This window comes from Protopterus annectens, chromosome 3.part1, assembly GCF_019279795.1.
Source record: "Protopterus annectens isolate FY-2018-M chromosome 3.part1, PAN1.0, whole genome shotgun sequence".
NCBI lineage: Eukaryota > Metazoa > Chordata > Ceratodontiformes > Protopteridae > Protopterus > Protopterus annectens.
This window is the reverse complement of record NC_056732.1, coordinates 1,861,784,591-1,861,807,585: the sequence shown is the minus strand read 5'-3', so window position 1 is coordinate 1,861,807,585 and position 22,995 is coordinate 1,861,784,591. Positions and strand designations below refer to the sequence as shown.

The 22,995-nt window shown below is 37.0% G+C and overlaps 1 protein-coding gene across 2 annotated transcripts in view; it reads right to left on the bottom strand.

Moving 5' to 3' along the window:
* LOC122798775 (zinc finger protein 271-like) overlaps nucleotides 1-22,995 on the bottom strand; it is a 243,283-nt gene that overhangs the window by 93,811 nt on the left and 126,477 nt on the right. For both annotated transcript variants that reach the window (XM_044067887.1, XM_044067885.1), the window contains exon 2: nucleotides 17,506-17,632. In XM_044067887.1, the coding sequence (XP_043923822.1) occupies nucleotides 17,506-17,632 (127 nt within the window). The remainder of the gene's footprint in view (nucleotides 1-17,505; nucleotides 17,633-22,995) is intronic.

The following is a 22,995-nucleotide window of genomic DNA, read 5'->3' as shown; positions in this document are numbered from 1 at the left end:
TTGATTCACTAGTGGCAATAAATCCTCATCATCGGGGTCACTTAACTTGGAACCTAACAGTCAGGGCTTATCTATAAGTATGCATTTAAGACTAGGTTCAGAGTTATAGGGGTCATTTATATTACTCTCTTACATTAAATTTAATCCTTGTAAATTTACATAACCCCTTGTTTTTTTTCTTTCTCTGTGGTTGTTCATTTATTCATCTATTCACTCATTCAATCTTTCATTCATTAATTCTCTTAATATACTCATCCCAAGTTAGATTTCAGCTAATTATTGTGGAGCAACAATTCTATTAAGTCAGCGGATTTGAGACTCTTAGATCTCAGATGTCATTAGATTTCTATGTTACCTTATTCAACATTGTCAGAGACTAGGTATGATCTGATTTTTATTTACATTTTACATTCTTGATATTATCATAAACACTAAAAAATGATATGATTACAATCTTTCTAACAACTTTTAAATGGCAAAAAGGATTATGATATACTGAAGTTTTGCTCTTTGATTAATCACTTATAATTTTAATGTACAAAAGAGTCCAAATACAGTCTAGTGTTGAGTTTACTTTTGTATTATTATATGACTTGCTATAGTATATGCTTTCATAATCATTAATTAATTTAATACATTTATACCCTCATTCTTATAAGGGTCAGAAACTAAGAGAGAAAGCATAGTTTACTAAGCTATTATTCAGTTTCTTTCTGTGTAAATATTTATTTTAATTTTTTTTTCATTGCTGTACATTTTTTTTACATAGGATATAAATTACTCATTCTACAGAGATACATGTTAATCAATACTGATCAAAATGTTGTTGACATAGACCTTTTAATGCAGTTTATTGTATTATTATCGGTCTATTTTATAGAAAATTCAAATATCTTGGAAATTAATCTTTAATGCGAATTGTGCAATATCACTCTTTCATTGTACGGTGCAGTGAGTTATTTATATATATATATATATATATATATATATATATATATATATATATATATAAAGGAGAATGTATTTAACAAATGTCAAATACTTAACATGAGTTGATTAACAGTAATGTCACAGTCAGGTACATCACTACATCTAAAACTGTTTTAGAATGAACATTCTGAATACAAACAGCTAATGACAGCTCAATAACAAAAAGTTTCAATCTCTAGCTAAAAGATACATAATGAAACAGTATAACTCTTGAAATGTTTTTGAGTATATTCTAATGAGCATAACTTAGTCACTAATATTAGATGTTTTATCTTTATACTGAAATCTCATATATTTACTTACAGTTAAACTAAACTTTTTTTTACATTTCTGATGTATTTATTTTGACTTGACTCAAACATCCTTTTAAAGACAGAATACATTTTTTCTTCATATTCACATTTATAACTTACATTTCTAGTTAAATAATTTGAATGTGTCACAGTTAATAGAATAATTGATCTCTTTCACTTTTCTCCTTACATTTATAGTTACTTAAACCAACAAATATCAATACCACATCATAAAATGTGAACTGCTGAGCTGAACTGGTTCTGTTTCATTGGTAGATAGAATGACTTGGATAGAACCTCTATCTAAGTCTGGAGTTTTTTACTCCATAAGGGGGTGGATTGTTAAAGTTCAATTACATTATTCAATCTTAGTTATAATAATTTTCTTTTTGGTGTCTACGCTTAAATTCTAAGAGACAGAGAAGAATAAATCAACTACTATGAAGAATAAATCAACTACTATTTCATTATTTATAAAATGCAAGAAATTCACTAGTTTTTCTTTATTTCAAGTTAAGACATATAATGAAAATATCTTATATAGTGTGGAATTATTGATTATTTAATTGTTGACAAGTTGAAAATATATTTCAATAAATATAAATGGCTTAAATAACAGCTGTAAGAGGGCCAGCTTTTATAAATACCTAAAAGTATATGCACCACAAATTGCATTTGTACAAGAAACACACCTGACATTATCCGATATAAATAGAATGAATAATAAACAATATTCAGTTATAGCTTGTTCCCAGTATAATCAAAAAAGAGAGGAGTTGCTATCCTATGGAAGAACTCTCTACCCTTGCCACATATTTTAAGCACTCATAATTACGATAAAGGTATGTTTTGTCTAGTTAATATACTAGTAAACAAGAAAATGTACTCTCTAGTGAATTTATATTGGATACTAGAATTGGGTGTTAAAACAGCCAAGTCTCATTTAGGCTTGATAATGCAGTATTCTAAGGGTAGTCTTATAATTGCTGGTGATTTTAACTGCATATTGCATGAAAAGGATATTAACTTCAGGGGAAGATGGAACATATCATCTACTGCTAAAGCGTTACTAAACTTTATCAATATTCTTAACATAAAAGATTCTAATGAATTATTAGAAAAAGACTCACTTAAATACACTCACTTTTTAAATAGATAGAGAACTCAGTCTACAATTGACAGAATTTTTGTCTCACATTAACTTGATTTTAAACCTTGATAAACCCAAAATAATCTCATGCCCAATTTCAGATCATAATGATCTTTTTATGAATTTTAGTAATGCTGCCCATTTTAAAAGACTTCCAACATATAATTCCACTATGAAAGAATTTAAAGAATTTTTTGATAAAAAGATTAATACTTATCTAGAATTCACTATTTCATCAGAAGTTTCAACAGTTTATATATGGGATGCACTTACATCATATTTATAGGTTCATAGGTGTGTACTAGGCTAATAACCCTGGAGCCTTTATAAGCCTAGCCCATAGGATTACTCTGGGACCGTGCCACCTGACTTTAGTTCCCAGCGCCTCTGTCGAGTAGAGCCACTGGAGTGATCCCTGGGGTGAATTTTCTATTTCCCATACACTCATCAAGATTTCTCTTGAAGAGGGCCAGTGAGGTGCTCTGTTTGACATGTATGGGAAGTCTATTCCATAGCGAGGGCAGTCTCTGGGTTATGAACCTGTCCCTCCAGCATGTTCTGTTGATTATACGGACGAGTTACTAACTGGTACTCAATAAAAAGGAAAAAATGGAATAAAGATCTAAAAGATCTATAGGAAAAGATACATAAATTAAAGTTAAATCTACATGCTGATATTAATATTAAATTAAAACAAAAAAATGACTTGCAAAATAAATACTTGGAAATATTGAATCATAAAGTCAAAATTAATTTGGAAAAGATAAAATTAATTATTCAATAAACCCAAAATCTTTACGTAAAATTGTTTCCAGAACCAAAATGATGATAAAATCTAATCATATCAAAGAAATTTACAGTATGGAAAAAAAGAAAAAAGTTACCAATATAGAAGATATTCTTAATTAATTCAAAATATATTTTACTAAGATTAATAAAGATAAACCTGATATGGACACAATAGAGGCAATACAAATATTCATCAAAAAAACACAATAAAATCAGACAAAACAAGCCAACATATGGAAATAATAAACCCATAACTATGAACAAGCTTACTAATCAAATATCAAAATTAATATCATATAAAGCACCAGGTAATGATGGCATAATACCCATACTATACAAATGAATGCCTAAAATGTTCTAAATATTTTACTTAATACTATCCAATCAGTAAAAGATTTGGAGATAATCCCACCCTCATGGAAACATACACGTATTACCCCTATATTAAAAATTGATAAAGACCCAACAGAATGTATCTCCTACAGACCAATATCATTGAATGTTGATTATAAATGGTTTATGTCTATTATTGCTAACAGAATACAACAGTTTTACCATTCTTAATTAATGAAGATCGGGCATGTTTCATAAAAAAATAGAAATACTTATGATAATATTAAAAGAATATTAACCATAACAGACTATACTAATATCATTAAGGAAAAATTAATGATGGTATGCTTAGACATTAGCAGTGCCTTTGACACAGTTAGTTGGGATTATCTATTACTAGTATTACATGAGGCAAACTTTCCAATAGAATTTCAATCTCTTATTAAGAATCTTTTTGAAAAATCATTACCTTATATAAAAATTGGCTCATATTTATCACAATATATTCCTATTACAAAGGGCACAACACAGGGATGTCTTCTGTCACCTTTTCTATTTACATTTGTTATGGAACCCTTTGCAAATTACATTAGAGAGAAGTCAGAAATTATCGGATTACAATTTGGAAATAGTCCAAATTCTAAATTATTATTATTTGGAGATGATATTCTACTTACATTAAAGGAAAACTCTAACTCGCTTAATATTCTTTTCAATATCATTAAAGAATTTCAAAATGTATCAGGATTAAAATTTAATGAAGACAAGATAAAAATATGTATTAATTTTAATAGCATCAGCATAACAGAAGAATGTTCTAAGTATGTTGATAAAAATGGTGTAATAACATATCTTGGAATAAAATTAACTATTAATATTACAAACATAGTTAATATAAATTATAAGGCAAGTAGTGACAAGATTAAAAATCGTATAATAAAATGGAACAAATTTCTATTTACAATGGAGGAAAGACTTTTGATCATAAAAATGATAATATTACCCAAAATACTATATATAATACAATCATTAGCTCCACCTGTTCCCAAACTATACATAAAATAATTCAATTCATTAATACTCAAATTTCTTTGGCATCCTAATAGACCTAGATTGGCACTTAAACATAATCAAGGCAACTGGTTTAATGGTGGGATAAGCTTTCCTGATGTAGAACTATACTCCATGCCTGCCATCAATAAAACAATTATCTTTTGTACAAACAAAAACTATTCTGCTAAATGGAAAGATATAGAGGAAAACATTATTTTGGAGAACTATCAAGTAAATACAAATCATTATAACAACATTTATAACAACACTTTTCTTTGGTTATTAAAAGACTATATTATTACATATCAAAAATACAAATGCATTCAACTTATATTGCATTGACATTTACCAGTTTCAAAAATCTTGTTTATGGGACACCTGAATATGTAGCATGGTTATTTTCAGTCTTTCCTATAGCATATACACATAATAATATCATTACATTTAATACATGTTCAATGAATAAACTTAAAGAAAAACAACTTTCATTCTGCTATCATCTTATGGATAGAGAGAAAGTTAATTATCTATACTTTATTATTAATAAATTTAATCTGAATAATGAAATGTGGCTAGATGTACAAAACTGCAGATATGCTATGGAAAAAAACTAGCTGCAACAAACAGATATGAGATAGACTATTTAATTTTATTTATACATCTACATTTACCAGAGAAAGTTTATATCTCTAAAATATATAAGATTCTTATAAATAATATACAACATTGCAATGATAAATACTGGGACTACTTTGTTTCTATTACTTATCACCCTAGTGATAATGGGAAAAAGACTAATAACATCTTCTACTGTTACTTCATCTCCATTAAGATGGAAACTCTTATCATGGAAATTTTTACACAGAGCATTTTTTACACCTCATAGAATACAGTTGATATATAAAAAACAATTGCTGGAGATGTAATTTAGACATAGTGGCCAATTGGCAACATATGGTTTATGAATGTGATACAATTGAATCATTTTGGATTGATGTTAACTCCTTTTTATAAGCCCTATTTACTGATAATTTTTATCTAAATAATTCATTGGTCTTGTTTAACACTCCAGTACCCACTTGTACTAAAAGACTATATTATTCCTTTCCCTGGACTCTTCTTACAATAGCAAGATAGGTGATAAAAATATGAAAATCTAATTTCAGGCCAAATAAGAAGGAATTCTACAATATAGCATCTGAAACTTGTAAGACAGAGATTATGACAATTAAAGGGAAAACCACTAGAAAAACCACTGCTTTAAACTCTTTGATGAAACTTAAAAGACTACTAGACAAAAAGTAATTTATTCTCTTACGGTATGAATTTTTAATTTAAACAAGTGATTTATTGTAAATTGTATACATCTAGACACCTTGTACATAATTATATTGTTAATCTTGTTGTGTATGTTATCTACTGTTGATTGTTAAGTCTTGTGTGTTAATGCAATTTCAATATAAATTCTATGTGAACATATGTTTTACTAAATTATCTAATAAAAAATAAATAGAAAAAAATCTAATAAGACTATTATAGTACGACCTGCGGCCAAAGGTGGAGCAGTGGTAGTGATGGACACTTTTTTATGATTGCATTATGAATGAAATGTTAAGTGATATTTCTACATATACTAAAGAATGAAACAGAGTTTGTCATTTCTAAAATGAAATTAGTTGTATATGACATCTACTTGAGCTCTTGTATTGCACCAAAACTTTTTGAATTTTTACTGTAGGATAGCCACTGATACCAGCTATATATGGTCTCCCAAAAGTGAATAAAAAGTTATTTACTCCACCATTATGCCCTATTGTTTCAGGACAAGGATGGACAACAGAACCTACATTTATTTATTTATATAGAATAGATTTTTTGAGAACCTATTTAGGGGATATTAACCGACGCAAGGGATTTTGTTATGAAATTCATCAACTGGTACAAATCTAAATAAAATTCATCTTTATTTTGGTATCATTAGATATGCGGTCTCTTTTTACCTCAAATCCTAATAATTAGGCTGTGTCCTCTATTAGTAACAGATTTATTAATACCATTTGTTCCTTATTGGAATTAGTGCCTGAAAATAATCTTTGTTGTTATAGTAATGATATTTATTTACAGAGAAATGGTGTGATTATAGGTACTCCTGTAGCCAACATGTATGCTCTTTTGGTTATGTATGACTGGGAACAGAAATATGTCTTTGGCAATAATGAGTTATGTCAGTAAGTATTATATTACGCTAGATTTGCAGATGGCATGTTTATGATTTTAGGTTCCCATGAAGATGATCTTAAACATTTTGTTAGGTATGTTAATGCAAGCACTATTTTTGGAATTTGAATTTAAATATTCATGTAACACTGTTAACTTTTTATACATCTCCTTATATCGGGATGAGTTGGGACATCTTGTCACTAGAATATACAAGAAGAACACTAGGAAGAATAACTACTTACAACGGTATAGTACACATCCAGGTCGCACTTTTAGAAACATTTTAAAGGGGTAATTTTGTACATTGTACAGGTTGACATTTGATAATACTACCTTTGAGACATAAGTCAAAGAAATGTATAATTCAACCAGCTAATAGTGGCACATAAAGTCCTTTTACCAACCAGAAAATACACATGCACTAAAAAATATTATCAGCCCCTACACCAGCACCCGGCCATTGCGATCATCCACTAGACTCCTAGTTCAAACATATAAATCCAACTACTCAGCTGGGGACTCTCTGTTTACCAACTGTGTTGGGAAAATATGGAAAAGCCTCCCAGCTGACTTGACCCTCGAACCCTCACTAACTCAATTCAAAAAACAAACTCAAGAAATACTTCAAAACTCATTGGTTATGTCCCTGCACTAACCCCAACTAGTGACCTCTCTATTTCTTAGGTGCCTTACCTTCAACTACTTCTAACTTTTTTCTACCACTCCATTTCAGGAAGGGTCAATTGTATAACTGCTGCTCAGTGTGTTTTAAACCTGAATGTAATGTTATATATGTTTAACTTTGAAAATAATGTTATGTTTTGTAAAGTGTATATAATAAGTACTATATGTGCTGAATGCTGGTATTGTTTATTACTGTAATCTGCTTGAAACTAGCATTTACTAATTGTTCAATGTGTATTGTTGTCTTGGAGCTTTTCTCCCCGGGCCTCCGCTGAAAATGGACATGTATCCAGTCAGACTATCCTGGTCAACAAATGTAAAATAAAATACATAAAAATAAATAATGATTTTTTTTTTAAATGAGGGTATAGTGATACAGAAATCAGTAAGGTACTTGGTGAGGTTAAACAATATCATAACGCTACAGTGTCTCCATACCTCACCTGTGATATGGGGTTTAAGAAAACTGTTGATATTAGTAATGACTCCCTTCCACACATTATGACCTATTCCAATAATATTAGACCAAGTATAATTATTATAAAGAGAACTGGTTGAGTTTAACAATGTCACTTGATGTTAGAGCATTGATATAACTCCTAACAAATTTTAAGGAATAAATGTAATTTGAAGCAAAAATTATGTTACAGATTGTCAATATTACCAGTGTCCCATGCTAGAGGTATGGCTTCCCAGACATTAAAGGGTACTTACTCCCTGTATGAACTGCAACTATGGTGATGTAAAGTACAGTTGTGTACCTAACATAAATGTAGATGTTCAAGTGTATTCACTGTTGCAGTCATTACTCTTGGGTTATCCTGCTGGCAGGCTACCTGCAGTCGGCCTGAATTCCAAAGTCTTGGTCCGGCGTCGGTTGCTGTCGCCTCTTCCCTGACGTCAGTGCGCCAGGGGTTTAAAAGATGCAGCCGGCGCCATTTTGTTCAGCTTTTCTTGCCCCAGATGTCAGGTGCCCCCAAAAGGGTAGGCTAAAAATTATGCCAATAAACATGCATGCACTAAGGTAATCATTTCCTTCATCTACAAGCAAATACACCACAGAGGTTGTATAGAATAGAGAAGTACAGACAAGATCCAGCAAAAGAAAGGGGGATGGTGGGAGGGTAACCTGGACTGCAACAGTGAATACACTCGAACATCTACATTTATGGTAGGTACACAACTTTCTTTACATTCATCGTGTTTCACTGTTGCAGTCATTACACTTGGGTTGAATCCCAAAGCTCACGTTAGGTGGCTGGGGCTAAATAGGATTAGGAGAGGCTATGAGGCCCTGCAGAACTGCAGTGGCAAAGCCTGCCCTGGATTTAGAGTAGAGAGGTAAGTGATAGTGCTTTGTAAAAGTATGCACTGAACTCCAAGTTGCAGCCTCTAAGATGTCTTTGGTCGGTATTCCTCTGAGGAAGGCTGCTGCTCTGGTTGAATGTGGCCTAATGCCCTTAGGCACTGATTTGCCATGTTATAAATAGCAGAAACAAATGCAATGGCCTATCCTTTTTGAAATAGTCTGTTTTGAGATAGCTTTTCCTTGTGATCCTGCAGCATATGCCACTAAAAGTTGCTCAGTCTTTCTGAAAGCTTTAGTTCTGTCCAAGTAGAAGCGTAGCTGTCTGTGTATGTCCAAAGAATGCAGAAGTCTCTCACCCTTGTTCTGTGGGTTTGGATAAAAGGTAGGCAAGTGAATGGTTTGGTTAAGGGCCACACTGCACACCACCTTAGGGATAAATGTCGGGTTTGTCCTCAGAGAAACCCTGTCTGGATGGAAAATGATAAAAGTTTCCACAGCCATGAGTGCCTGTAACTCCGAGACTCATCTTGCAGAGGTTATTGCTAGGAGCAGAGCTGTTTTCCAAGATAAGAATTTTATATCAGCTGTTGAGGCTGGCTCAAAAGGAGGCAGCGTGAGTTTTTCCAAGACATAATTGAGGTCCCATGCAGGTATTGGTGCTCTTCTTGGAGGTCTTATGTTTTTGGCCCCTCTGAGGTACTGCCTTATTAAAGGATGGGAAAAGACATATGTTTCCGTATTGTCATGGGCTGAAATGGCAGAGGCATGGATCTTAATTGATGAAAAGGATAGGCCTTTGTCCAGCATCTCAGTTAAGTATTGTAAAATCTGAGGAATATTTGGTACCAATGTGTCAATTCCTTGTGCATGGTTCCAAGCACAGAATCTCTTCCATTTTTCTGCATAAGATTTTCTGGTACTGGGCCTCCTGGCCTCCAAAATAACATCCATCACACCTTTGGAGAGAGGAGTGTTCTGAATGGCTACATTATCCGCCATGCTGCCAAATTTAAGGTCCTGAGTTGGCTGTGCAGGATCTGATTGTTTTGTTGGGTCAGTAAGTGAGGAATTTGAGGCAATGTCCAGGCTGGACCTTGAGACAGGTTCTTTAGGACTGGGTATCAGTGCTGGCGTGGCTAGTCTGGGGCAATCAGTATCATTTTTGGCTTCTACTGTCTGACCTTTAGGAGTACCTTGGGGAGGAGAGGCAGTGGAGGAAAAGCATATACCGTTAGATTTTTCCAGCTGAAGGATAGGGCATCCACTTTCCATGCTTGCTTGTGATAAATCCTTGTGCAGAATCTCTGTAGTTGGCAGTTGTGAGGGGAGGCAAATAGATCTATGTCTGGGCATCCCCATTTCCTTGTTATCATGCTGAAGACTTGTGGAGCCAGTTTCCACTCGTGGGGATCCATGAGGTTTCTGCTTAGTTCGTCTGCCAGAGTATTTATCTTTCCTGGTAGGAATTGTGTTTGCAGGTGAACTTGATAAGTCAATGCTGTGTCCCACAAAGTCATGGCTTGTCTGCAGAGGGGGTAGGAATGTGTGCCTCCCTGCTTGTTTATGTACCACATGACTGTAGTATTGTCCATCTTTATCAGTAGTTGTCCTGGATGAAGTAGATCCTTGAAAGCTGTCAGGGCATTCTGAACAGCTAGCATCTCTTTTTGATTGATATGAAGATGCATCTGACTTGCGGGCCATGTGCCCTGAATACATTTTCCTGCCATATGGGCCCCCCAGACATCTGTTGTTAGTGTCTGTCTGGCTGTGGGTAAAGTGAATGGCTGTCCCTTGTTGTGGTGACAGGCCTGTGCCCACCATCGAAACTCCTATTGCAGGCAAGGAATGAGGGTAACTAATGTTTCCAGGCTGTGGCAATGTTGAGTCAAAACACTTTTTAGATACCATTGTAGTTTCCTCATATGCAGTCTGGCATATGGAATTAGCAGAATGCAGGATGCCATGAAGCCCAAAGCCTGTAGAATTTTTCTTGCAGATAACTGGGTCTTTGTTGCCAACATTTTGAAGTAAGAAGTCAGTTGCCTTTGTTTGTCTGGCATGAGATAAGCCATCTGGGCAGTTGTATTTAAGCTTGCACCCAGGAATATTATCTCTTGAGAGGGTACTAGTTTTGATTTCTTTCCGTTTACTGTGTACCCTAGGCAAATTAGTAATCTTTTTACAAACGCCAGATGCTTTAGTAGAATGTCCTTGTTCTCTGCTTGAATAAGGCAGTCGTCCAAGTAAGGATATATTTGAACTCCTCTTTGTCTGCAAAATGCAATTACTGGTGCCAGGCATTTTGTGAAGACCCTGGGCGCAGTAGATAAGCCAAAGGGCAGTGCAGGGAATTGGTAGTGCATTCAGCCAGCTATGAATCTGAGGTATCTTCTGCAAGATTGTCTGATTGGGACATGCAGGTATGCCTCTTTTAGGTCCAAAGTTACAAGCCAAGCCTTCTTGCCCAGCATGTACAGAAGCTGCTGCAGAGTCAACATTTTGAATTTTGGAATGTCCAGAAATGTGTTTAGAATAGACAGGTCCAGTATTGGTCTCCAGGCTTTGTCCTTTCTGGGTACCAAGAAAAGTCTTGAGTAAAATCCTTGTCCCTGCTCTTGCTGTGGTACTCGCTGAATGGCCCTCATGTCCATGTGGGATGAAACTTATTTTTGTGCCTCTGCCCATTGACTGTGTGGCAGGTCTGGCATACATTTTGCCCTTGGCAGGGTGTGAAAGTGGAACCTGTAGCCCTGAGACACTATATTCAAGACCCATTTGTCCTGGGTGATCATGTGCTAATTTTGTGAAAAAAGTGCTAGTTTTCCCCCTAAGGGGGCTGTCAAAAGATAAGTGCTTGGTGCTGGCAGAGGAAAGTCATTGGGATTGTTTCCTGTATGGCTGTGATTTGTCTTCTCTGCTTTTGGAGGTAGAAGAACTCCATTGTTTAGGCCTGTATGAACCTTGGGGCTGGGATCTGCCTCTGGGGCATCTGTATCTGCCTCTTTGTGGCCTGTCTGACACTGGAAAGGACCAAATCTTTGCAGGCCAGTTCCTGCTAAATCTAGGTGGCTGCACCTGTAAGAAATCCTTAACTGCCTGCATAGATTTTGCTTTGTCCTCCATTTTCTTCAACACCTCTTCTGCTTTAACACCAAACAAAGTATCATGCTGCAATGGAGCATCTAATAATCTTGCTTTAACATGATCAGGCAGATTCTGTTCCTTTAACCAAGCCTGCCTCCTAATGACAGAACCTGTAACAGTGGTCCTGCAAGAGGCCTCCAGAGAATCAAAACCACATTGCAAAGTATGCTTTCCCACTTGTTCAGTTGCATGCAATAAATCCTGCATTTCCTTGTTTTCTGCACTTTCAAAATTTGTTAACATTTTCTGTGTTAAGCAGTGACATTAAGTACTGCTGATATTTAAGCATATGAAATTGACAATTTAAAGCCCTCACAGCCAAGGCAGCAGAAGTGTAAACCTTTTTCCCCATATGTCCAGTGCCCTTGAATCCCTATCAGAGGGGATAGGGTTTTTTGCAGTGGAAGCCTTGACCCCTTTGGGACCCTGAGTAATAATTTCTGGGTCAGCAGCAGGGTTTTTATAAAGAAATGTATGTGAATCTGGAACCCTGTAGTATCTGTCTGGCTTAACAGGTGCAGGAGGTAGAGTCAGGAGATAGGCCGGACTCTGAAAATACATCATCTATAATGTCTAAAACAGGGGGGATAGCAAGAGGCCTGTGCTGAGGTAGTAAAAGAAAGTCTCTGAGCCTTTTCTTAGATTCTGAGTAGTCTTGGCTCTCCCAGTGGAAGTGTTCCCTCATGGTATGCAGGGTTTCCCCAAAAGAATAATCCTCAGGAGGAGAGGCTGAAGGGATAGATTCTTCAGCATAAGAATCCTCGTTTGGAGGAAGACAGTATTCCTGTTCAGAGGAGGAGTCAAAGGAAATGGAAACCTGATCTGAAGATTCATATTCTGTCTTGTGCCTAGGCCTCTTACCAGGAGGGGGATCGGAATGCCTGATCAAAGTAATTAGGCCTTCAGCCATTTTTGAGCATCTGTTTTTTAGGCATGGAGCCTTTGAAGCTGTAGTCGGTTTTATATATAACTGTGTAGGCCTGAAAATACCCTCAGAAGCCGATGCCTGCTCAGCGGCTCTGGACCCATCTGAGGGAATATTTTCCAAGTGTCCAATATCTTGAGTTTCCAGCAGCCTGGTCTGCTCCACATGGGAGTCGGAAGTGGCCTGCAGCTCTGAGGTAGCGGGCGTCAGAGGCTGCGAAAGCGCCTCACTGAGAACCGGCGAACCGGTGACTAGCTTAGAAGAAGCCTCGTTGTCAATTTTGGACCTCGGATGTCTGTCCTTTTCCTTGCGTTTCTTGTGAATTGCGGTAGTCGGATGGCTATCCGACAACATCGTGTAATTAAATCTTCGGCCAAAGTAATGAAATGCAAATTCGTACTGACGCTTAATAGTGCGTTGGTTAAATCTAGCACAAAACCTGCAATTATCAATGTCGTGATTAGGGCCTAGGCAAGGAATACAATAAGAATGGAAGTCCTTATGAGGTATTTGCTTCCCACAAGAAATACAATTATTAACTTTTTCTGACATTGGTCTGGAGCAAGAAAAAAAGTTTCCCCAATGGGGTACTTAGCTTTAAATGAAGACTTCGGATCTGAAATTCGAACACGAAAATCTCAGGAGTCGGCCGACCGGCACTTGCGAACTGCTTCGCTTTGGGCACCGCGCGGCAAGAAAGACTGGAGAAAATGGCATCGGCTGCATCTTTTATACCCCTGGCGCACTGACGTCAGGGAAGAGGCAACAGCAACCGATGCCGGACCAAGACTTTGGAATTCAGGCTGACTGTGGGTAGCCTGACAGCAGGATAACCCAAGAGTAATGACTGCAACAGTGAAACATGATGAACATCCTGTTGCTTTATACATCCAGTTATGCAATATAAATATTATTTTTTTCATCATGTGAGAGCATGAATTTAGTTTAGTTGGCTAAATGTATAGCCTTTACATCATTTCATGTAGGTAAGATGAATAGCAGGCTACGCGATATGACTGCACATCTGTATGATATTAGGAGATTAACTACTTCAAATGCCTTGGCTAAGCATGTTTCATTTAATAATGCTATGTACTGTTTTAAGCCGATAGTGTTACAAGTAATTTGTGAAAGTGTTAGGAGAGGTGACATTGTGAATAGGACAGAAGTATATGAATATGAATAGATTAGCAGGTTCAATGTTGTTACTGTATCTGGTAAAAATGAGTTCTGTCCCTTTAAGCCTGTACTGAAACAAAGAGGTTTACATCACTGATTAATTAGGTTTAACTAGATTAATTGAATACTTTATATAAGGTATATGTGTGGATATTTAATCTACTTGAGAAAGAATTTTTACGTGAAAGCTTGTGTGTTATATATATTACATTTTATTCTCTGTTATGCGCTATTTTTTAAAATATGTAAATGTGTGGAAAACAGTATTTAAGGAGGGAAAACACAATGAAAAAAGGAAACGTGTTTAGGATTAGTTATCCTTTACCTTCAACATTTTGCTTATTGTCATTGTTTTGTCAATTCCATGGCAACAATGTGACTTGTATTATTGTCTAAATTTCTCTGATGCATTTTCAGATTTCACTGTATCATATATTTTTATTTTATAAGCACCTATCTGAGTTACTTGTTGATGTAATGCATTTTCGTAATTCTGTCCAACACCATGCAAATTCTTTTGAAGACATTGTCTTTCTTTTTATATATCCATGAATAATGATTCTTCATAGCAAAAATCTGCAAAACTGATTAGTAGCATGACAATGCTTCCTTTCATGCTTTTCTCTACATGTATATAAAGTATGAATTTTAACTGCATAACATTAACTCTGCACCTCATGGCTACCATTAGTGCTTCTATTACTGTTAAGTACTCTGTAAAATGACTTCTTATGCATATCCTTTACTGTTTGTTGTTTTGTTGAGTCACATTTATCTTAGTTCCTCAGCTAATTCTTTAAACTGTACTCTAGTTATTTCACTCATTCTGTGCACTTTCACAGCTTTTGATAAGGTCAGGTCTGGGGTTTTTATGGACTGCTTCTGATTTGATCATTATTTTATGGCACTTATTAATGAATCATAGAAACCACCAAATCTGTAGCCTTTAACTTGATTCCTCAGTTTAGTAACATAAGATCATGTGCCCTTACTAAAGAACAAATGGTAAATTACTTTAAGGCTTGCAAAAAGTCCTGAACTGTACCCTAAGTGCTGTTATTTCTCCTTCCACATCCATAAGAAGAGTAAGCCTTAAATATCTTCAAGGCTTTACTGATAAAATGCAGACGTGGCACAGTGCACCTTTTCAACCTTTCCATCTATCAGCTCTTAGTGAGAAACAAATCAAATTTCTGGATACAAACTTCCATTTTTTTACAAACTGAACTGCAGTAACAGAATTCCTGGTAGCTGCAAATAGAGCATTATTCTAGCTGTGACTTTATTTTCTATTTACAAAAAGATAAAAGCTTGAAATTAAATAGTAGTATTCATTTTACAAATGCATTTCCCCACTGTAATACCATGGAATATGCAGATGTTAATAAGGATACTCTGTAGGGAAACATAAACAATCCAGATTAGCACCAGCATCCATGAAGTGTTTAACTTGACTGCCTTAATAAAGAATGCATGAATCTGTACCACAAGACACGCAACTCCCTGCAGCTTTGTTATTAGCATATTTAAATATACTTACACTCCACATGTTACAGAAGGAATGGAAGGGAATCTGCATGCAAATTAGTCACATAAAGTCTCCACAGCTCAAAATTATGATTATTAGTTCAGGGTGTAGAAAATAAAGTAATGCAATATTTTATCGTGAATTAATTGTACAGTAGAAAAAAAGTACTTTATTTTGCCTAAATTTATTTTTAAATGATCAGATGTAGGAAAATTGAGTTAGTGTTGTGTCTTGTACAGTGTCAAGGTGAGGGGGAACTTACATTTAAGGATTTAAAGAATAATACAGTTGATGTAATTGTGACGTCCAGATAATATCCCACCAAACTGCCAACAATAATGTGACATCCCCCATTATCCTGCTGTCAGTTACTAAGGAGATTCAATCCTCACTACTGACTTCAATGTGAGACTGTCACTTAAACAGAAGTAAAATTTCACAATTTTCCTAACAGCACAGCTGGAACTCACTCAGTAACCCAGGAATGGACTGCATACTTCTGCCCACCCCTAATGTAACTCCTTATTACACACTTCAGAGCAATGTGTCTTAGTTTAAGACTTCTAATACACTCACACTTAAATACATTAATCCTCACACACCCAAACACTTCTGGGAAAGCCTGTGTCCTTTCCCTAAAATAATAAAGTAACACGTGCCACCAATCAGATGGGCTACATGCCCCTTTAAAGGGGTGCCAAATTATGAAAATTAGATAGTAAAACAAATGACAGCAAATGATCTAAAGCAGCAAAACTTTCCCAGTGGCCCAGGAATTATCACAGTAACTTCCAACAAACAAACAGAACTTAATCACCAGAAAAATGAAATCAATACTGTAGGATAGAAATCCAACATTTAGAAAAACTAATTACTTATAATTTTCCTCTCTGACTAAAGAACACTGTCCCTGATCTAAACTAAATTATTAGAACAGAGCAAAGGCAAGCCTACAGTTCTTGGTGAGTCATTTTGGGTATCCACTGCACTGTACAACTGTAGCTGGCAACTGACAACTGTAACTGAACTGACTTCAACTGCCTTCAGTAGGCTATTTTATAGACTAGCTTAACTCTCACAACTGTTCCAGTTCTAATTTTCATTTCACATTTTGAAAATCAACCAACTGCTGTTTTCTAAAGTTCCTTCCCGTCTCTCAGCATCTGACAGTAACATAGCAACTGTCAACATTCTGATGACATCATCTACAGATCAGCTAATTCTGAGAGAGTCTGTATTTAGAAACAACTTCACAAATATGTGCAGTTAGAAATGTAAAGGAACATTGTTCAAGTCTTTGCAACATTCTGCACAAACAGATTATAAACCAACAAGTAAGAACATATTTACAATATCATAACTAGTCATGCTGGCATATAATACACAGGTTAATCTGAAATTATGTACAAAAACTTCAGCCAGACATGCTAGCATAGATAATAGTGTCTAATTTCTTCACATTAATGAAGATCATTGTTGGGTACAGAGCTACCATTAGATATCTCTTTGGCATCATTACTGTTAAAATGGGCATTAGGTGATTTCCAGAATTCCCAACAATGGGTTTATGTGCAATTATGAATTAAAAAGTAACAAAACCCCAGAAAATTAGATAAACAGCCCAAAGGAACTGGAAAATATCTATGTAGCACACAACATTTTAATATTGAGACAGGAATAAACACTTGAATGCAGAGCCTTCTAACCATGTAATACTTTCAACTTGTGTAATATCATTATTAGTATATGTAACTGCAATTCTAAATAAGACTGAACTTCTAAGATTTTTGTACTGCTTATATTATGTTGTAAATCCATACACTGCATTATTATGTTACTGAAATAATTCGTATTGCTAATATATATGACTAATATTCGAATTTCAGTCAGTAAGGATGACTTTACCTAAAGAAATCATGTTCTCATAGTTCTGCACCATCACCTCCCTGTGTAACTCTTTGTCCTGTTCACTCAGCATCTTCCACTCCTCACTTGAAAACTCAACAGCAACATCTTCAAAGTTATTTGGCATCTGAAAATACAAAATTTACTTGCTCTTAATTTATTATGCACACAGATGAACAAGAATGTAACCACCTATGTTAAAATCTTCAGATGCACTAGATGCTAATTTGCCATAGTTAATAACTACTCCTTTCTTCTTGTTCAGTGTCAGATTTGTAAAAACTCAACCATCTCAGGAGTGGGTTAACAACCAGAATAATGAGTTTTGCTCAATATCTATGCAGTATAATTAGTAGCAAGACAATGGCAGTAATTTGTATAGAGAAGCAAATTATATAGATGTATAATCCTGCACTTAAATCACTGTATTCATATTGACATCAAAACAAGTTAAGGACTTACCATAATGACTTATCCGCATGACTGTGGTTCACCTTCCTCTATTGCTAGAACTGTAGCCCTAGTACAAGCGCAGTCACCTCAGAACCAATACAAACTTTCCTGGGCTTTAACTCCTTCCCCTTACATAATACTCAATGCCTAGCATACCACAATCACTTGCTATCTTGGTTACCTCAGCCAAATAGTCATTAACTTCTCCCACTTACATAATATCTAATGCCTGGCAACCTACCATCAGTTACTAGTTCAGTCATGTTAGCAATAACACAAATAGTTAACTCCTCCCCTTACATATTATTTAATACCTGGAAAGTCACCACCAGTTACTAGCTCAGTCATCTCAGCAACAACACAAGCAGTCATTAACTCCTACCCCTTACATAATATCTAATACCTGGGAAGCCACCATCAGTTACTAGCTCAGTCATATTAGCAACAACACAAGCAGTCATTAACTCCTCCCACTTACATAATATTGAATGCCAAGCATTCTATCATCATTCATCAGATCATTCACCTCAGCACCAGTACAAACTTCCCTGGTCTTTAACTCTTCTTCCTTATGTAACACCTAATACCTGACATACCACCATCTCTCTCTAGCTCAGTCACCTCAGCACCAGTACAAACAGGCTTTGACTTCTCCTCCTTGCATAATCCCTAGCATGCCTCCATCACTGCCCAGTTATAAGCTGGCCACTTAGAGCACATTCATTTAATTCTCCCTACCATACCAACATCCATACTCCCACTATCTTCTAAGCTGGGGGATGATGGGTGGGATTGTAGAGGAGCATGAACCATGACAATTCAGATCTATCATTACAACAAGTACATAGTTTTCATATCTGTCATGGTCTGGTCCATCCTTCTCTATAATTAGGACAGTGACCTCAGCATTCAACTTGGGCTGATTTATGAGAGAAGAAATTGGAAAACAGTGGCCCCAAATGCCACATGAGACCTAAAGATTACATCCAGCATGTAATGGTTCAGAAATTTGCCCACAAAAGCCCATGTATCGGCAACATAAATATTACTAACATATGCATTATGGAAAAAGGCCTGAGAGATGGCTACTGCTCTTGTGCAGTGAGGTTTAGATTCGCCTGCTAAGGATTTCCATGCCTTAGGTAATACACCTAGAAACCTTCTTGACAAAGTTGCTTTAGAGACTTTCATGTCACTCTTGACAATCTATTAGCAGTAAATGAGTCAAACTGCTGCACATCTTTCCTAATCCTTAGTCCAACGAAGGTAAAACAGCAGCTACCTGGGAACATCTAAACACTGAAGCAGGTATTCTCTCTTGTCAGAATGATGCAGAAAAACTACAGGAAAACTCACTGTCTGATTTATATATACTTCAGTAGTCTCTGAAGAATTACTACATTACACTACACCCCTGTTTTTATGAAATATGGAGTATGGTGAGTCAACACACAAAGCCTGAAGTTCAGCCTGCCAGATTCATAGGTAATTACTAGGAATGCAGTATAGGAGACCAATAAGGAGCCCAACCCCAATTCCCAAATGCCTCAAAGAACTGGCTATTTAAGTGACTTGCTCAGGGTCACAGAGTAAGCAAATGGAAGTGGAAAGATTCACACCCTGTACTTTTGGCACATGAAATAGCTCATTTACAAGTCAGAGTTTTAGTTCTCTGCACTAACTGCCAGGTAGCCATGAGGAAAGTGTTTTTTTTTTTTCAGAAATGAACTTCAACTCTGTTCTGAAGGCCAGTTTAAAGGCAAGCTTAGTCTACTGCTCCAGCACAAAATTGATATCCCATTGTGGAAAAGGATCTCTGATCAGAAGTCTACAGAGGAAGGCTTCCCCAGAAAAGTATTATACACCTTAAGAGAGACTAAAGAGAAATTATGTCAACCTAAATGAAAGTTCAAGATGGATGCCAAGTGAATCATAGTACAGGAGAACCTCTCCTCTGACCAAATAATGTGAGGGAGCTAAACCTAGAATTACTGGAACAGGAACAACAAAAGGATTCCTACAACATCCAACACCCAGAAGACCCAAGACACCCATTTTATCTTTGTACACTCTCCTAGTGTTGGTCTTCCGGGTGGAAATAAGGATGCAGACCATGCTGCCAGGGTAAGCTGGTCACTAGCCATCGTTAGAACTGGATAATACCAAGAAGTTAATCTAAGGCCATGAAAATCCAGATGACACTTGCCAGATGGGTGAGAGAGGAAGGTCCTGAGTGGTCTTAACCTGACAGGTTAATCCAAGAGATGAGGTCACAGCAAGGGAACCATACTTGGAAAGGCCAAACATGAAGCTAGGAAAATAATCCTGACTTCATTCCACTGCAGGAACTTGGGAACTGGAGGAAATGGGGAAAGCTGGTAAAGAGATCGGGAAACCTCTCTTGAACTAAGGCATTCCTGTCCGTCTGATACAAGGGAGAATCAGGGAAAAGTCTCTGCATTTGGCAAAAGTCAAGCTTGCAAAGCGATTGCAGTGAGTACTCTCCAAAGATGGTAAAGAGATTTTACAAAAAACCAGGCATGTCCAAGGGTGAGCTTCCAGTGATTTCTCCTGTCCACCTGGTGAATCTGGGCATACTGGGGCAATGCAGCAATTGTCTCATGTACACAGACAACCCTCTCCTCCTACCACCCAACACTACAACCTGTGAGAGATGCACTTATATAGCCAAACTGGAAGCAAACCTCTCTCCACCCAAGATTGTGCTAGACAGTCAAGAGGAGAAGGTTAACACCCGCACTACACCTCAAGCAACACATAGCCCTTCTAAACCCACACCACCAACACACACACATAGCAACACTAAATCCACATATGCAGAGGCCCTTAACTTTAACCTGCTCAAGCAACAAGGACCTCCGAATGCTTAAACGCAAACAAACACCAATCACAATCAAAGTGTCACATAGCTCACACCACCAGTGTGCCACCCAGCAACAGCCCCTAAGGCAAGAGAATGTACCTAACACTTCAGTCATAGGTGACTCTATAGTCAGGCACAGTGATGTCCCACTCATCAGGCTGACCAAGGAGAAAATTACAGTTAGCTGCCTGTCAGGTGCCAGGATCCACCACATAACACAGGATCCACCACATAACACATGCACTCAAGTCACTCCACAAGTACAAATATGACTCTGTCATTGTCCATGTTGAGTGAATGACTTGAGACGTACCTCCCTGGACTACATGAAAAGAGACATGAAAGAGCTCTTGGATTATGTGGCCCAGGCAGGTATGACCCTAGCCCTAAGTAGCATCCTGCCTTCGCCAAGAATGATACCACAATATAAAGACAAAATGATTGACTTCAACAATTGGCTAAGCTTCTGGTGTCATTCATTCAAAGTAGATCCAGTATCTGTCTGACTGAGATGACATGATCGACAGACCATGATGCTTTGCCAGAGATGGTCTGCACCTGTCACCCCTGGGATTCAGGTTACTGGCTAAGGCTCACACCACATCGCTACAACAGTCAGGAAATCATTTTAGGTGGCACACCTCATCACTAAGGGCTTTTCATCTAGAAAAAAGGAGGTCATTGTCCCACTGTACTCATCACTAATTAGACCCATTATAGAATACAACGTCCCATTTGGTATGTACCTCACAAGACATTTGCAACAGCTGGAAAGGCCGCAGAAATACCTGGCCTAAAGCAGATGCCCTATACCGATCGTCTAAAAAAACTCCAGCTATACTCTGTGGCATATCGTCTACTCAGAGGCGATCTCTGCTTAACATACAAGGCCATGTCAAACCCTCAGTTGTTGGACATGCTCCATTTAAAAAAAATCCCAATCCCTCAGAGCCACACGCTCTAGGGATCTAAACCTTGTCATCACAATGAACAAAATATGCTGGAGGGATAGGTTCTTCACCCAGAGACTCTCCATACTCTGGAATAGACTGCCCATACATGTCAAGTAGAGCACCTCCTTGGTGCTGTTCAAAAGAAACCTTGACGATTGGATGGGAGATAGGAAATTCACTCCGGGGATCACGTCAATTTCCCTGCTAGACAGGGGTCCAGGGAAGTAAATATTGTGGGAAGAAATATCCAGGGAATTGTTATGGTTAGGCCTGTATAGGCCCTAGGGCCGATAACCTAGTACCAACCTATCAACCTATGAACCAGGCAACAGACACCCTCAGAGGGAAACTACAAGTGATTGCTAATCTGGTTTGCTAGTCAGTTGGCTTCTGCAGGTATGTGGGCAGCTATCGGAAAGTGCACTGATGACATTCCCTACCTCCAAAGTCTAACAGCCTCTCAACAAGGGGAATAGGAATGGATTCTGCCCCACCCTTTGGTGTACTGCACACTTGTCATGTTGTTGCAGTTTATGGCAATCACTTCATGCAGAAGGTTATCATGGAAAGTCTACAGTATGAAAAGAATCATTCATCTCTAGGGTACTGATATGCAAACTGGCCTTCACATCAGATGGTCTCCTCTTAACAATGGTCCCCATCCTAGGGCTGAAGTATATATGGTGACTGTCACCAGGAAAGCAATAATAACTATACAGGAGCTGCCCAGGGAGAAGCTGATGCCAGCACATCCCAAGTTGGGTGCATTCATCATGCTTTAGAAACTCTTATCTTACTGGACAGAGTCCAACCACTGGTTTTCTTGAACGTGCAAGACCTTCTGTAGAACCTAAATATGATATAACATTATGGGAGCCATTAGACCCCAGAGAACCAAGACACAGGGCTACTGTAATTGTAGAAGACTGAAAAAATGCCTGACACCACTTGAACCAGAAAAGGAAATTCTTTTCTGAGGGAGCCTGTTTATATATGTGTGGATGTCCAGCAGGCATCCTATAAACTCTAGATACTAAGAGGGCTTCAGTTGGGGATTTTGTGAAGTTCATGGTAACTCCAAGGGCTAGAAAAAAAACTTTAAGGAATTCCTGGCAGCAGTTAGTTTTTCTATGGTTGGGATATGAGGACTCAATCATCTAAATAAGGGAAAATTTTCAAACCCTACAGCCTTCAATACAG